Consider the following 17,608-nt stretch of genomic DNA (forward strand, 5'->3'; position numbering starts at 1 on the left):
ATGCTTACGATGCTGGCAAGGATTTTCTTTAATATATAAAGCTGATTTTTCACAGCTGTGTAAGAATTACACATGGCCCATTTAAATTTGATTTTTGAAGTGATACCCAATACCCCCAGAGGCAACAGCCTTTGTTCATTCCGCATGACCAGTGTTTAGCTTTGAAATAAAACGTCATGAATCTTCAAACAGTATAGTAGGTTTAAGCGAAAATTTTGTTCACATATATGTGGATGTCAGTCCCATTTAACAAAATGAGCTATACTTTTGAAACATTTAGATTTCATGGGTAGACTCAAATTCTGTGCATTCTTACCTGGGTATTGAACTCAGTAGAACATAATTCTGAATCAATGTGAATATAATGGTAATGCAATTGAACGTTTTCATTTATCTTTAAAGGGAAGATGTCTTTGCAAACAGTATTTTTAACAACTAGTTATGCAAGTTTGTAGTAGTCACATCTTGCACCTTCTCAGAGGAAAATTTGGCCACAGGGATCATGGCAAGTGGGAGGTGAGACTGTGGAGAGCCATACCTTTATGCTATTGCTGTGTAAACAGTTTTTTTTTTTTTTGTGGAATGGAATTCACCAATGGATTTCTTACACATAACAGACACAGCTATCATGTTTTCAATAAGCATCTACAAGTACGTTGCAGCTAGATTTAGCATTAATCCTTCTCCCTGCTCTGTGCTCCATGTACATTTACCAACTATGTCCTGAAGCCATGTCTACTTTTGATACTTGCTAACAGGCATGATATTCTAGAATATCCATGCCAGAAAAAGAGTTGAAGTTTCAACATGAAAGACAGAATTCTCTTTAGAATGCTAGTTGATGGTTCCTGTTCTGCTAATTGATATAAAAAACGTGAAGCCAGCATCACCTAGTTTAATCAATTGATAAAGTATCACTTACATGTAAGACAAATTATACCACAAATTGTTAGTTAAATATACATCACTGTATGAAAAGTTTCTCTGTCATGCTTCCCTCTAGTTCAGTGGTTCTCAACCTCCCTAATGTCATGACCCCTTAATACAGTTCCTCATGTTGTGGTGACCCCCAACCATAAAGTTATTTTCTTTGCTACTTCATAACTGTAATTTGTCTACTGTTATGAACCGTAATGTAAATATCTGATGTGTAGGGTGTATTTTCATTCACTGGACCAAATTTGGCACAAATACCCGATACGCCCAAATTTGAATACTGGTTGGATTGCGGGGGATTGATTTTTGTTATTTGGGAGTTGTAGTTGTTGGGATTTATTGTTCACCTACAATCAAAGAGCGTTCTGAAATCCACCAATGATGAAATTGAACCAAAGTTGACACGTAGAACTCCCATGACCAACAGAAAATACTGGAAGGGTTTGGTGGGCATTGACCTTGAGTTTTGGAGTTGCAGTTCACCTGCATTCAGAGAGCACTGTTGACTCAAACAATGATGGCTCTGGAACAAACTTGGCACGAATACTCAATATGCCCAAATGTGAACACCGGTGGAGCTTGGGGAAAATAGACCTTGATATTTGGGAGTTGTAGTTGCTGGGATTTATAGTTAAGCTACAAAGAGCATTATGAACTCCACCAACGATAGAATTGGGCCAAACTTCCCACACAGAACCCCCATGACCAACAGAAAATACGGTGTTTTCTGATGGTCTTTAGCGACCCCTGTAACATCCCCTCGCAACCCCTCCCCAGGATCCTAGGTTGATAAATGCAACTCTAGTTCCTATTAGTCAACAAAGTATAAAGCTTTTTAAAAACTAGAATATCGCTTTCTTTTATTCCAAAGTAATCATAAAAAAAAACAATTACAGGACATATACAAGCCCAAGGATATTATATAACATGTGTTTGTATACATTTCAAGTATAACCCTCAGTTTCAAAGCTGAAGAACTTATTGGTAGCAACCCACAAACAAAATGAAAGGTGTTTTTAAAAAGCATTTTGTGCTAAAATTGGTTGTCTTGAAATATCAGGATAATGCCTGGCTTTCCTTCTGTCGACTTCTGAGCTAAGATAGTAATGGGATGTATTTATAACCCCCAATATATTGTTATATTTAAAAAGAAACACTTTTTTGTATTGTGTAGCTAAAAGAAAGCTAGAGAAAGCTATGTTATTATTGGTAAACTGTAATGTCTATTTGCTATTTAACCTTTTTTTTTAACCCTCACAGGTCTTACTTGAAGAATATATTCCGCTTGCTTGCTGGCTCTACAACTGCCTGATGCTACTTAAAAGGTTAAAAAGAAACGCCTGTAAATCTATCTCTCCAGCAAATACCAACTAAGGATTGCTCAGTGCACTAGGCAGGTGCACATCTAGATACAGTTTCTAGCATCTAATTTAAACTTTACAATCTGCACAAGCAGATAATCTCTAAGTAAATAATACACTTCGTGATAGCTCTTTTATGCAAATGTGAAAAGGTCCAAGATGTATTATTTCTGTGTAGTTCTAAACACTATATTTGCTCAACATTAATAAAATACTATTCTGAACTTTTTGTAATGTTTGGGAAGAAGAGTTGCACTTAATGGTGGGCACTGTTTCCCAGGACTTCAAACAAACTGAATTTCACAGTGATGATATGCCCCTTGCTTTCTCTGAAGGAGTGCCAGCTTTACCGTAAACAATGACGACTGCTTGCCAATTTGTGGCATATTGTTTATGCAACGGCCTCTACGCCCAAAAGCAAATTTGCCATTTCTGTCAATGCAGTCCTTTTGCTAGCAAAGACATTGCCAATGTAGCATTTGCAAATACCCTTTTAGTTAATGTTCTGTTTTTTAAAAGTCCTCTGCTAGTGAAAATATATTCTTTTTTCTACTTTGTGGTGCTTGAATTCATACTATGAAATGCCTTGAAATTCATTCCAATAAAAACTACCATTTGTGCGCAATACTACCTTCAGGCCTCGAAATCAGTAAAATGACTCCCAGAACGTACAAAGATCCACAAATGATCTCACATTTCAGTCTAAATAAATGTGATGTATCTTGGACATTTGGAGGATGCAGTACATCTTGAGCACATTTTTCAATATAAAGATTATTTTTAATGAGAGTTCAGGTAGTGCAGATATTTTCTTTTTGCCTGTGTGTAAAAGCATGAACCTTTTCAAATGGTTGACACTAAAAGAGTAGCTTAGCTGTTTAAGAATAAGCAAAGAGTGACACTTGATGTAATAAAAAGAGAGAAAAGCAAGTGGTATTGAGTAGGCTTGTGTGCAGATCCATTTTAGCTGTTTTCCTTCGGCTAATGTGGCTTCTTTGGCTTGGCCTGGTGGCTGTAATGGCAAGGGCCCAGCCGTCACGGATTTCTGTCCGTAACAGGACCACGTAACAGCTGATCACGGCTCCTCCTTGGCTTGGCCTCTCTTGAATCTTTTTGATTTTCCTTTATTTTCTAGATTCTTATCATTAGCGGAACTGACTGGGATTTGGGAGTGTGCAGAACGGGTGGATGGGGTGCGTGCATGCGTTTGGGGCCTTGGAAAGTCTCTTTTAGCTTATTTTTCTCCTCTCCTTCAAAAAAAACTTCTCAAAGATTATTATTATTATCGCAACGAACAAAAAGAAAAGCCTAATTCTCAGAAAACAACTACCACCTAGTTACCTCTTCTATAGAGTAGAATAATTAAACCTGAAGCAGAAAGGCATGGGGGGGGGGGCACCCTTCCAGCCAGGGCTTGCAGTGCAAGTCAAGAGAGAAGAGAGTGTTTTTTAAAGGAAGTCCAGAGAGATAGCTCCAGGTCAATGGCTCTTTCTTCCCTGGGAAGTGGGAAACTTCCTTAAATGTCTTGGAAAGTTGCATGCAGGGAGAATGCATGCCTACGGCCTGTCTCCTCTAGACTAGAAAGAAACAGCTTTAATGAAGTGTTAAACGCGGTCTCCTCTACAGACAGAAGGGAAAGGATCACAGAAAGAGTGGTATCTTAACTCTGATGTTTTTAATCCAGGTCTTAATGAAGGGTATAAGGACAAACAATGCCTAAAAAGACGGGAAGAGGAGCCTGGGAAGTCCCCCTCCCCCCATAATGGGCAGGATAGGGTGCTTCCTTAACCTCATTTCTGAAACCTTGAAGAGAAAAAAGGAAAGGGTCCCAGGAACGGGAAGAGTTAGGGTTGTAAGTTCCCCATTTCTGCCAATGGGCCGAATCTAGCCCTATTTTTCGGCCCCAGAACGAAAACAGCTATCCAGCTATAAAAACTGATATAGGTATCTACCTGAATCCAGCCAGCAGAAACTGATTGAGGTTCAGCCGAAATGCACAAGCCATTATTGAGTACTGCTTGATTTTTTTATATATATAAGCCCTTCCTTATCATAAAGTTTAATTGAAAAATGTGAGTAAAGTTAAACCACCCTTGGAAGCAAATTTCCCCATTCTTTTTGCTCATCAACTATTTAATCTCTCCTCAAAGTCACTTCTGTGGAAATTCATTGAAACAGTGTAAAAATAGCAATGAGAGCATGGGGCAGGGGAGAAAACTGGAGACTCCAGATGCATCTGGATGGTAGAATTGATGCAGTATGACACCAATGTAACTACCATTGCTCAATGCTATGGAATCATGAGAGTTGTGGTTTTACAGTCTTTAACCTTTGCCGAAGAGGGCTGGTGCCTCACCAAACTACAATTCCCAGGATTCCGTAGCATTGAACCATGACAGTTTAAGTGACGTTAAATTCCATATTTTCTTTTGGCAATGTCAGTGTCTCCCCGCCCCCGCCCAGCCAGACAGTAATCTTTTGATTCTGTAGGAAAATCATCAGCTGGTTTTAAAATAAGTTATTGCTTCCGTAAGGCCACAACTGTTGTTTTTAATGTAACAAAACTGTAGAAGGATAATTTCACATTACCAGATTACTGGACAGGCTCATTTTTCACTTTGGCATTTCAATGTCAAAGATGGAGGTTTAAGGTTATAATTCAAAGGAATCAGTGCTAGATACCTCCAAGTAAGTATCTCCAGGGGCATGTTCTTCAAAGGAAAAAAGGGTGGAACATGAGGTATTTGGAGTTGGGTACTGATCATTTTCACTGGTGCATTTCCAAAGAGTTTTATATGCCACTGTGAGTGATGACAGCTTTTCTTTTTCATTTGTTTGTATAATTTAATTCTAAACATGTCTGGGCATAAGTAAGTCTCACTGGTCTCCATGAAACACATACTGTTGCAGGCAGTCCAAGGCTATTAAAGCAGTTACTGCTTCAGGGCCACTTGTACTAAGCTTTTCCCCTTTTTGAAAACAGCTGGGTCTGTTAAGAACCATTTCCTAGTTCAAGATAAGGTGGATCGGATAACTCTCACTTTAGCACCCTTGAAGGCCATCTGAAGGACAAAGTAGAGAGATACGCATAAAACTAATGTTTTTGTATGCCACAGAACACTTGCTATAGTCTTCCAATTACTACATTGGGGGAAAGGGCTAATGGAAACGTGAGACGGTTGCCCTGCCTTGCTCATTCTTTCCCTTGGAAGATTATTGCAGTGTCTTGGCTTCCTAGAAGATTTTATTGGAGTTCTCTGCAGTGAATGTGCATTCCACAATCTAAAATTATGCACTATGAAGACTGTTTTTGCAGTGATTGGATTTTTTTTTCCATGTCAAGAATGACTTGAGAAACTGCAAGTTGCTTCTGGTGTGAGAGAATTGGCCGTCTGCATGGACGTTGCCCAGGGAACGCCCGGATGTTTTGCTGTTTTATAATCCTTGTGGGAGGCTTCTCTCATGTCCCCGCATGGGAAGCCGGAGCTGACAGAGGGAGCTTATCCACGCTCTCCCCGGATTCGAACCTGCTACCTGTTGGTCTTCAGTCCTCCCGGCACAAGGGTTTAACCCATTGCGCCACCGGGAGCTTGGTGATTGGATATTCCACAGACTAAAATTGTTCTTGAAAATATGACAGAATTTGGTAGCTCTTTCCATCAGTGGCTAAAGCCTTGGGTGACAGGAAGCAAAGTGAGGTCTCAACCAGATTAAAGTTGCTGCTTTTTTCTGGATCTCTTGTGACAAACCCTCACAAGGAAGAGTTCCAAGCACAGCAGCAGAACAGAGTTAGGCTTTCTGTTGCTTAATAAGATAAATGTGAGAGCTTTCAGATGTAGCCTTTCAAGTAGTCAATTAAAGTCTTGACATCATTGTTACACTCACACACACCCTTTTAAGTCTTGAATCAATAAAACAGAAGTTTGGATGCAGAAAGTGACTTTCAAATGGAAATTTACTGATATCTTTTGTGCTGGAGCATCCTATAACTCACTTGATGTTTTATTATTTTGGGAAGTAGTATGACAAATGGCACGGTAAATAAGTGTGGTAACTGGTAAGGGATCTGGCAAAAGAAATAAAATGTAGCTGCATGCTTATGAACAAAACATGTATAAAGTTGAAGTTTGACTATGTCTGTGCTTAAAGCCACTCATTTGATGAGATTTGATAGGATCCTCCTGAGGTCTCAGCAGATGGTGTATATTTGCTAGAGTTAGGGTTGCAGGACATTTCCAGGAAAATGCAAATAAGCCATTATTGCGTTTACCTGAGAGAACATTTCTCTAGGTCCCTCACTGTGACTCTATAGTCAAAGTTTTCCAGAAGTGGACCATAGAATTGTGCTGGAGGACCTACTAATATCCTGAGAAGTAGTCTCACTAGGAATGTTTAGGGTCTCGAAGCATTACTCTGTTGTCAATATGGAGGACTGACTGTAATCATTGTGCATCTGGCAAGGGGGACAGTTCTCCTTTTTGGTCATTTGCATAGGAAAACGTAAAATGCCAACCACCACAATAGAGACATACAGAAACATATGGATTAATTTACACTTAATTTGCCATTAACTGGATGCCAACCACAATATGTTAATTATTGAAGTACATGCGAGTTGAATGAAGATGTTTGTGACTTTGACTGTTTTCACTGAAATGAATCTTTTTACAGAAAAGCTGTTAAACTTTTGCCAAAACAAAAATGAGTTAGGGTGTTGCCACTCCCTGCCTACTCACACTTGCAGGACACCTCAAGATCTAACTCACAGCTTAGGAACAAATTCACTTTTTTATATGTTATAACATGATGCATCTAACACATAATACCTCTTCCCATAAATAATAAATCTTTATTCTGTAGGAACGCTGGGGCTTCAATCTAGAGACAACTGTATGCACTCTTTCACACAAATCTGAGCAACAACTAGCCATTGAACAGATGGTCAATGCTGAGCATAGTTTGGCTGGATTCAGGCCACACCCAATAAAGAGGTGATAGCACAAGGGAAAGCTGATGGTGCCAACCATCTGCTTGGCATAGTGTGCATAGTCTCAGATCAAATATTGGGAACTGTGTGCTAGATATAGACATCTAGTATTCGGAACTAAATAGGCAGCAACCTTTTATATACAAGAGTTCATAATCCTTTGGCACACTTCACCTTTGCTGGACTGATAGGCAAGGCTAAAGTTTGCAGGCTGAAAACATATATTCAAAGAAAATAGCACTGTACATGGCATATACGTTTGAATAGATGCATATTGAAAAATTCCTAAATATATAATTCTTATTTAAATTTGTGTAGAACAGGGAATCCCCAACTCTATGTGCAGGGCTGGTTCACGGACCCTCAAACTGTTTCGGGGCCAGACTTTCATTGTATGCGTGCCTGTGCGTGTTGTGCATGCATCAGTTGTATGTGCAGCAGCCATGCCACACACACGCTGGCGTACACATTCCCTTGCCACTGCCATGCCTGCTATCCTTCACTTACCCTCACTGCCACTGCCACATGCATGTGTGCACTGGCCGTGCAGTGTGCACACGTGATGGCAGCTGCAAGAGCCGGGAAAAAGACCTTAAGTGGTTGGATGTGGCCCACAGGCCTTAGTTTGGATAACTCTGGTTTAGAATTTTCTGCAATTTAATTCAAGAAATTATGTACTGTGTTACAACAGGGACTGGATATTTACCTCAAGCCAAACTTCTAAATATCCAGTCCCTGTGATTTACATGATTTTGATTTACATCTGTACTTCACTGTTTTAATAAAGGATTGGGGGCAAAGTAGAGGGAAAGAAATACATTAATGTGTATAGTAATTTATGACATCCTGCATCCAGGATGTTGGATTTTCCAAGCTTGGGATACCAAATCCTCAGCACTTCACAACAAATTACGTTGAGATTAATCTGCATTGTGTGTGGAAACAAATTTACATTTACGCTGCTTTTATGACTGTATTTTTTATACATTTGTCTTTTATCAATACATATATTTTCAGACCAGCAGAAAGTAATACACTGTGTGGAGTTGTCCTGCCTGTACTGAATAAAATGTTGATTGCCTTGATGCTTAAAATACTGTGCTGCAACATGGCAACCAATCAGTCATGACCCAATTCATAAAAGATAACTGAATGTTAAAATGACCATATAATGAAAGAGAAGTTGTACTGAACATGAACCTTTGGGTAGAAACAATTAGCTACTTATTCATGTGCCTTATAAAGAGATCATTTCAAGTAATCCACAAGCAGCTGTCAGGATTTGCTTTGGCTTTTTTTTTAACATTGTGTAAAGGCAACCCTGTGGGACATACTGCTATAGAGAAAGCTGTAAGATGCCAAAGAATTCCAGATGGAACAGTTGCTTTGTATACTTAGAAGGTATATTTTCATTGTATGAAATTTCCGAAGGATTACCTAAGAGTGGTAAACAACTTGACTTCAGGATCTTAGTAATCTGCTGTTCTGGAAACATATAAGTGCTAGGTTAGTATAAGTATATATAAAGGCAGAGAATGTTACTGTGGCTGTAAAATTTGTAGATCTCCATGACAGTAAAGCTTATGTGTTGATACATATAAAAAATGTTAGCGATGACAGCAGCTTGGAACTCTAGTTATGGACTTCGGCTAGTATAGAGGTTAATGCTGAAATAAGACTGTCATGTAAGCATGAACCATGACACTGAATCATGAATATTAGTGCAGTGACCTTGATGATTTTAAGCATATCACATGAAGGATAATGAAATATTGAACAAGGCAACTTAATGCATGTAATCAAATAGGCTGTAAGAAACAGCGTTTAGTGGCAACAGACATGAGTGATTGCTCTAACATATAGTTTTGTATTCAGTGCTGTTCTTTTTTTAAAAAAAAGCACCTATACTGATACGCCTATCTTTAAATTAAATGTGGAGATTTTGCTTAAAACCAGAAGAGGTTGAGAAGTCGTTCCTTTATTATTTTCATATAAAAATATGAGTAGCTTTTTCTTTTGAACAAATCACGTATTACTTTTTTATTGCATACATACTGCAGAGAGCTCATTTCTAACCATTTAGAGGTATGGCTATTTGCATTCTTGAAACAGCACAAAATTAATTGTAAACATTTTGAGTCTGGGTTTCCACAGAAAATACATAAAACAAGGAAGCAACTGAAGAGTTCCAATATTTAAAATATTAGCCATCAGTTTTGCAGGTTGGTTCAAACTAATTGGTTTTTTTCAGATTTGGGCTACTTTTTGATTTCCATATTGCAATGACATTAAAATATAGCAAGAAGAATAGAAAGTGCAAGCAGGATACAACAGAGACAGTTAGAGGAAATAAATCTGGCAGCTTCTGTGGAGGATCCAGTGTGGCACTCATTAAAGTCAGGATGCACATCACAGTTATTGAAACCAGAAACTGAAAGAAGGAGAGAGAAAGGTACATTGGTTACTACTGATTTACAACGCCCAATGAGTAGCTTCATTGTTAAGTCCCCCATTTTCATGATGGAAGATATTTCAGTAAATAGAAGTGTCTCTAAGCTTGACATCTTATGCATCGGTTGCCAAAGTTGATGTAAACGCAGTCATACTAAGTAGCTGAAGAATTTCAAAAAGGAAAACAACGTCTATTATTGGCAAAGCTCATGATATACCTCACAGTCAATACTGAAGTACCTTGAAAATTGACTCTTTCAACTTGAATGGTTACAATTCTGAAGTGTTAGATACTGCCTAGAAGAACTGCTTTTCCAGCAATTCTCTGTATGGTATAGAGGAACAATGCACGATAATTTGGGCTATATCTCTTCACACCAATTCCAGAAATAAGGAACTCTCTTTCCTGTGTTTCTTCTGTCTTGCCTTGCCACTGATACAGCTTCTTCAATTTTGATCTGCCTTTCAACTTTCTATATAATCTATATAATGTCTGGCTCGTAGGTACATTTCTCCTTTTTTTTTTTAATAAAGAAGAAAACAAACTTACTTTTTAAAAATTTCAGTGAGGTGGGCAGTGTTAGTCTCTTGCAAGACAAAAGGAAGGAAAGCAGAGGAAAAAGGGAAATGTGATTGCAGCTTTAAGACTATTTTCTTTTATTTTAGAATGAGCTTTCATGGATTCAGATATTTACAGCAGTCAGTCAGTGCTGACATAATTGATATGTGAAAGTAATGAAGTAGCTCACCAAAAGTTGCTTTTAATTGATTCAAAACTGATGAGATGCAATTTGTTACACGGGTTGAGTTTCTTTTATCCAAAATGCCAGAACTTTTTTCATATTTTGGACTTTTTTTGGAATAACTGTATTTTCTTATACATAGTGAACAAAGGATGGGGGAAATGGTGTTGGTCATATATCCAGCCCCCCCCCCCCCCCCCGGAGTCCTTACATCACCACTGAGGGAATCCCAACAGGTGAAAGAGAAGATATGCGTATGCTTTCTGCTCTTTTAGCAAAGTTAACAGGAAAGGAGGGGAAATCTTCCTCTCATCAGTCTTTCATCCTCTCTGTGCTAGATACAGGCGGTAGCAAATCGAGTTGCTCCGCACCCATGGACATTTCCAGGACATCCTCCCCACCACAGCCCACCATTCAGGCAGAAAGGGGAATGCAGAAACATATGGGGTGCCTTTTTTACAGGTGCCTCATGCTGGCAAATTACTCCGCTGCCTCCCCCTCTTCTTTTCACTCATCCGGGCTCTTAAAGGATAAACTCAGCCCGTGCTAGGCATGTGAATAGCTCCCTTTCCCCAAAGGCATAAGTGGACAAATGGCAGAAAAAAATAGATTTGGGGAGGATTTAATATTTTGGATAAGGGAGACTCAACCTGTATGTGCAGTAGCTCTTATATTAATATATATAGATTGCTAAGAAGCCATTGTCTTTATTCACACCTCTGCTTTTGGATTGGAATTGGTGAATATAATTCAGTTCATCCTTTTGGTACTTACCTTTTCCAATGAGGCAAGAGTATAGATATGGCATGGGAGGCAGCAAGACCTCAACAAATTCAGATTATGCTTAATATTACATCAAGAAAAAAGCAAAGTATACATTTATCCCTTCGCCAAAGTAGCACTAAGGCATAAATAGGACAATATTATTCTAAGAGTTACTCACCAAATATTTCATAGTCTTTGGGAATATTTTAAACCAAGGAATGTAATTTCTAATAGAAGCGGAAAACATTTTCAGCTTCAGATCAGCTTCAGAGGTCTTTTCAAGTATTGAAAAAGAAGCTCCACACACCATGAGAAAAGCCAGTGTTGTCACAATATAAGAAAAAAGCAGGCCATCCTTCAGGAGAAGTGGTAGCATGCTGTTGAAAAAGAGACATGAATTAATGTACTTTATTTCAAGGTTGCATACCCAACAACTAGTGATAAGAACAGATCTCAAAAATTGCTCAGCAAACTCAAATTGGGAAGAATGATTTAGAGATAGTAACGATGTAACTTACCTAAATGTTGAAACGAGCAAAAACCATGCAGACATAAAGGGGATTTCATTTATAAGTAAGCAGACTGGTCTATAGGGGAAAATATAAAGAATATAAGAATTATATATATTGTTTTATCACTCTCACTACAGTGGGTAAGGAGCTATTGATAAGTAAGGTGTTAACACAAGAGAATACCTTCACAAGAGGGAGGTGTTGGGATACCTAGAGAAATGTCGATTTGCAGGAGTGGGGAAAAAAATCTTAGGTGAGGGAAACTTGGGGTAAGGGAACACCATTTTTGCCATATTGCAACATACTCTCAGTAATAATCTATGACACGTATTCATTGTATTTCATGTGAGCAGATTTTGCAGACTCCCTCAAATGCAGAGTCCAAATTATTTATTTGGGGTCTTGACATAAACCTTACATAATGCCAATCTGCAATCACCCATTGAGTCAAAAATAGACTATGTATTAAGTAAATCCTAGCATTATGATACAGGAACCTAGTCACTCTTGAACAAACCTTACTTTATATGTCCCAGATTTTGTGGAACTAAGAAAATGTAGTATTTTGCTATTTCCTAAGCTGCTTTCACATTCTTGATAGAAAGTGAGACTACTCCAAGATTTAAGAATATACTAGTCCAAAATATGCCCTCACACAGGCATTAAAACATAATTTTGGATCAACTCTCATGACCTGCTTCTAGATAATGGTGCAAATGCCATCCAAGTACGGAATATCACTTACATTGAAACCAGAAGAATAGACTTTTCGTGCACTTGGAATGAAAACAGAAAGAAGGATAATGCACAGCAAACCTTTTAAAAAGAAAATTAACCAGTATTAATATGTGATACAAAAAGAACTGCTCATATTTCCCATTGTGGGGGTACGTTTGTGCTGTTCAACTACAGTGGCCATCCCAGGCCTGTAAAAGGGGAAAGAGAGAAACTAAATAAAATTATGTTGCTCTTAAAGTAATAGTACATTCCAGATCTTTTGCCAAAAATACCAGGAATTATTTGACGTAAATGATTCCTACTATATATACCTCACCTTCCCAAAGACCCTGCCCACTTTCTAAGAAATTGACATATTCAAAGATGCCAAAATCCCTGTCCAGTTTTCAGGAACTTAGACATCATCAAAGATGCTTTGTGGTAGGTAGATTGAGTTCAGTTGCACATTAAGAGAAACATACTGACAGAAAGAGCAACAGAAGCAATTATCTAGGAAGAATGGGCCACTCTCCCTTAATGGAGGTCTTCAAGTAGTGACTGAACAGCCACCTGTTAAGAATATTTTAGTTCTGTTTCCTCTATTGAATAGGTGGTTGGAATAGATGGCCTATATAGTACTATCTAACTCTTATGTTAACTAAATGCCATCCTCAACTGGTACATGTGGTAAGCAGAATCAGCTTAATCTTACCTTCTTCCCCAAGTGACTGAAAATTAAATCTCTGTGGACATGACGTGCTAAGAATTATAACTGAAGGACTGTAGCTTCACAATTTGAGGGCTCAACACAATTGCAACTAATTCCACACTTTTTAGTGTGACAAGCAAGAATAAGGGTCAGTCAGGCTGGTCCATCCTGAAACAGCACCAGTGACCAATAAGACATTAGTGAGCTTTTGGGTCATTTTGTTTAAGAGCTCGTGGACTATGGATTGTTCTACCAATCCTGAATGCTACCACGAGTACTGGCTTGAGAAATGTGCATTTATTATTGTTGAGCCTTCAAGTTTCCAGATTATGGCAACTCTAAGGCGATCCTATTGCATGCTTTTCTTACAATATTTGTTTGAAAGGGGGTTGCTTTTGCCTTCCTCTGAAGCTGAGAGAATGTGACTTGCCCAAGGTCAGCCAATGAGTTTACATATCTGAGTGGGGATTTGCGCTCTGGTCTCCACAATCCAGTGCTCAGACCACCACACTACATTGTCTCTCACAAACTTCGTAGACTAACCTACAAAGGTAAAGGTTAGGGATAGCAGACAAGAAGTTGTCCTTGTCATACAGTTCACATTACTGAACCTGCTATAATTCTTAATGCTTAGAACTGCCATTCTTTTTATCTGCCTTTTAAAAAATTTCAAGACTTCCTTTGTTTAGGCAAAGTAAGGGTGGCAAAGGAGAAAGATAGAAATGTCCTTTGTATTATAAAACTACAAAGGTTACATTTAAATATAGGAGCTTTGTCATACACTTACCAGACTGTATTTAAATCCCCCATGAGAAGGCTGCAGAGTTAATTTTATGCAGCTTGGAAGTATGGCCAGGAATGTTAAAACCAAGCTGAAAGCAAAATAGCAATTGTATGATATTAAAATGTTGATTTCAATAACAGTAGATTCAGTTGATTTTAATAATACTGGGTTCATGGATCAGACCTCAGTTACTACTGGTAGCTCGTATAACTTTAGTATGGATCAGCTTTTATACTTTCTGCAGAGAAATAAACAATATGATGCTTATGTCCAATTTACTAATTTGTACATTCATAAATTATTCTTAAAAACAGAATGAAACAACAAACTGTTTAAATTATCCGTCTTTGTACACGAGTGGTTGAATGTAACGTTACTACACTGTGAAACAGCCTTTTACAATTGTCCCAAAAGTTTCATTAACACTGATATTAGCTCAGACTTCTGTTCTTACTTACCTTAATTTAAATTGGGTTTCTGCTGATAGAATTGTCTTTATTTTGAAAAAGACACTTATGGTACACCAAATATTGGCTACTTTATCCTGAAAATATATTTAACATGTTGCATTAATGTTTTTGTTAGTGGGCATTATTTACATGTTGACTAGCAAAAGCCCTTCGACATATCTGAACATCTGACGCTGCAATTAAATCCAAATGTTTCAAAATGTTCCAAATCTTGGCTAAAAACACCTGACCAAAATAAACATTGATAACTACAGTCTTGAATAGGAGAACACATAGGTTGTGAATATAATAAAATAACCTGTAATCAGGCATTTATCATTAAATAAACCCATTAAATTTTGCCACATTCTGTAACAAGAACATATATAGCTCAGCGTGCTAGTTGCTAGCAATGACAGAGTTAACCTATAATAAATCAAGAAGTCTAAAGACATTAGCAGTTGTGCTAGGATCACTTTCCAAATTAAATTTGTAACCACACAGCTAGCATGCTCATGAAACTCATCCCTAAACAGCTGCTTGGATCACAGCTGTGTAGACATAACAGCAAGAAAGCTACTACCAACAACTGAGCCAAGCCTCCTTGTACGCTTACAAGTATACAGAACACACACTGCAAAATTGCTGAAGGTGACAAGTGCTTGGCAACACTCACAAACGTATAAGATGCCTGCTTAATAGCCAGCAACGCTTTACAACTACCAACATTTGTAGGCATCTCTGTAAATGGGAACCAATTCAAAGAACCTGACACAGGGACCCCAGTATAAACTTACTATGCATTGCTTACGTAGACAGTTTCTCTGCTTATCCAGATAAATATCCAAATCAGTAATTCCTCTGCCAGCTCCAAAAATATTTCAGCTAACATTAGACCCCAATTCCTGAGCTACCGTGGATAAATTCTGTGAGGATTCTTTCTTGTAAAACACAAGACTTACCTCTGTTAAAACCCACCAGTGTGTCTTAATAACCCCATTAAAATGGACATGTAAACAAACCAAATTGGTTGACAGTTCTTTGGCTGATGATTTTCTATATACTTCACACTTTGTGTAACATCTTAATGTACAACTGGGGAATAAGTTCCTAATTTTTTCTCCAGTGTACCAGTATCTCTGCTGTGGATGTTAATGGTTTTCAAAAGATGGTCTGCTGTACAGTTGTAATACTATTTCTCACCCCCTCACTCTCTCTCTGTTGCAAACCAGTTAATAGATGTCATCTCTGCAATAAAACCATCGACTTTATGCTCAACACCTTTAGGCTTTGCTCAGCAATGTAAGTTGCAACTTTTCCTTACAGCACATCAGGACTTTTAATGCATTTTAAAACATGAAGCATTTGAACAGAAATCTAATGGCTACTTGGGAAAGTAAAACAGGAAGCCAGGGATGGAATTAATTCATTTTTAAAGATCCTATAGCTAATATGGTGCAAGGGCATTGTTAATTACGGTGGAATCTGCTGGAATGGAAATATGTACAACTGAACTATAGATCTGACGATGGGATAAATGTTGCCTATTTGTGTATTATCCTGGAAGATGCCAGCTGAGCTAGGGGTTAAATGCTGGATTAAATAACTGGCAAGAAACGACAGTAGGAGAAGCCAGATCATATTACTAGCCTTCTGGTGTATCTTCCACATTAAATCCCTAAGGGTCAAAGTGAAGGTTTCTCAAGGGAGCTAAAAATATAAAACATTTACAAGAAGCTTGTAAAGGGAGAGGGGGGCATGAGGCATACCTCAAACAAACCTCGATCAACTGGAAAGAGCCTCCTGAGCACTTGCAAAATTTGCCTTATGTCCGTGCAAAATGGGAGCCAACAGAAAGCAAAGGAAATAACTACGGTAAACCCCAGCTTCATTAACGACAATAATCTGAAAGAAAAAGAATACATTTATCCAAGCTCCAAAGAAGAAACACGAGAAAGAGTAGAAGAATATAATATATATATCTGCCCTTCATAATTGGGGATGACTTGAAAACAAATAGGAAGTAGATAATCTAAAATAGGAAATCCACCAACAGGATCTCCAGGATAAAACTGTTAAATGTTTTTTTAGAAAAGCTATGCTAAACTCTTATCTTCTAAATCTGGGTGCCCATTTGTGACCTGTGCTTAAGTAATGACAGGTGTTGAAGAGAAAAGATAGTTGTGTGTATTTTGATACACTACAGACACTCTTTAAACTATTTAGTATGTTATTTAATGACTTAGGAGAAACACGCTCTACCGGGGGAGGGAGGAGTAAAGAATTATAATGACATGAATCCCTTCTCCAAAAGCTTAATCGAGAAATGGAAGACATGCACAAATTCCCAAGGCAAAGCTGCCTAAATGCATTCCAGGGCCATTTTCTGGATGTCAAATTTTAAAGACACTCACCCTTTCCCCATCAGGCCTTTTTTGAAGCACTTTCCCAAGAGATAGCAGAAGAAAGGCAGGGAGTGGTAGAGCTCCATTTGTTTGTAGTTAAGAGCAAGGCAAAATGCTATTGCACCCCAAACATCCAAATCGTAGGAGAGGAAAAGTACTCCCCACAAAGCAAAACCAAGGCTCACGGAATTATACATGATTTTAATGTTAAGGACAAAAGTGTGGTTGTTAAAAATAAATGGCATCAAGATAATACTTCAAGTGGTCTTTTGATGTTACTAAATTCAGCAATATTGGGGTATTGCAATTTTAGCACTGAACTACAGCTCTGGAGACCAGGGTTTGATTTTCAACTCGGACGATGAAACCCACTGGCTGACCTTGAGCAAGTCGTACACTCTCGGCCAGAGAAAATCCCATGACAGATTCCTTTTAGAGTCACGATAAGTTGGAAATTATGGAAAGGCGCCCAACAACAAATAATTTTCACAATAAAACAAGATAATATCAAAATACTTAATTTTGGCTACATTATGGAGCCTGAAGCAGTTGCACTGTCCATCCTTGCATGACAATATTGCAGCACCAAGGAAAGCAATGTCAATAAAGTAGATTCTGCATTGCTTGGAAACATTTAAAGAAAACTGTTTACTCATATAGCTGTAACTATCATGATGACATGTAGCTTAACTAATGTTCCATAAATTACTATAATATACACAAAATGCATACAAGATCCTAAAAATTGCCTCCATGGACCTGTATTTTGTGGCAATCTTAAGAGATAAA

General features: G+C 38.1%; 2 protein-coding genes across 3 annotated transcripts in view; one reads left to right on the plus strand and one right to left on the minus strand.

Annotated features, from left to right (window-relative positions):
• ITGB3BP (integrin subunit beta 3 binding protein) overlaps positions 1–2,922 on the plus strand; it is a 50,868-nt gene extending 47,946 nt beyond the window's left edge. The window contains exon 9 of the mRNA XM_060773660.2: positions 2,197–2,922. The gene's annotated coding sequence lies outside the window, so the exon portion shown is untranslated. The remainder of the gene's footprint in view (positions 1–2,196) is intronic.
• A 6,320-nt stretch (positions 2,923–9,242) lies between these two features.
• Positions 9,243–17,608, minus strand: part of ALG6 (ALG6 alpha-1,3-glucosyltransferase) — a 33,506-nt gene continuing 25,140 nt past the window's right edge. For both annotated transcript variants that reach the window (XM_067467855.1, XM_067467854.1), the window contains 8 exons: positions 16,829–17,010; positions 16,184–16,319; positions 14,424–14,509; positions 13,969–14,053; positions 12,501–12,571; positions 11,762–11,830; positions 11,422–11,620; positions 9,243–9,715 (listed from right to left, as the gene is read on the minus strand). In XM_067467855.1, coding sequence (XP_067323956.1) covers positions 9,518–9,715; positions 11,422–11,620; positions 11,762–11,830; positions 12,501–12,571; positions 13,969–14,053; positions 14,424–14,509; positions 16,184–16,319; positions 16,829–17,010 — 1,026 coding nt within the window. In that variant the 3' untranslated portion in view covers positions 9,243–9,517. The remainder of the gene's footprint in view (positions 9,716–11,421; positions 11,621–11,761; positions 11,831–12,500; positions 12,572–13,968; positions 14,054–14,423; positions 14,510–16,183; positions 16,320–16,828; positions 17,011–17,608) is intronic.

The sequence above is a fragment of the Anolis sagrei genome, chromosome 4 (assembly GCF_037176765.1).
Source record: "Anolis sagrei isolate rAnoSag1 chromosome 4, rAnoSag1.mat, whole genome shotgun sequence".
Classification (NCBI taxonomy): domain Eukaryota; kingdom Metazoa; phylum Chordata; class Lepidosauria; order Squamata; family Dactyloidae; genus Anolis; species Anolis sagrei.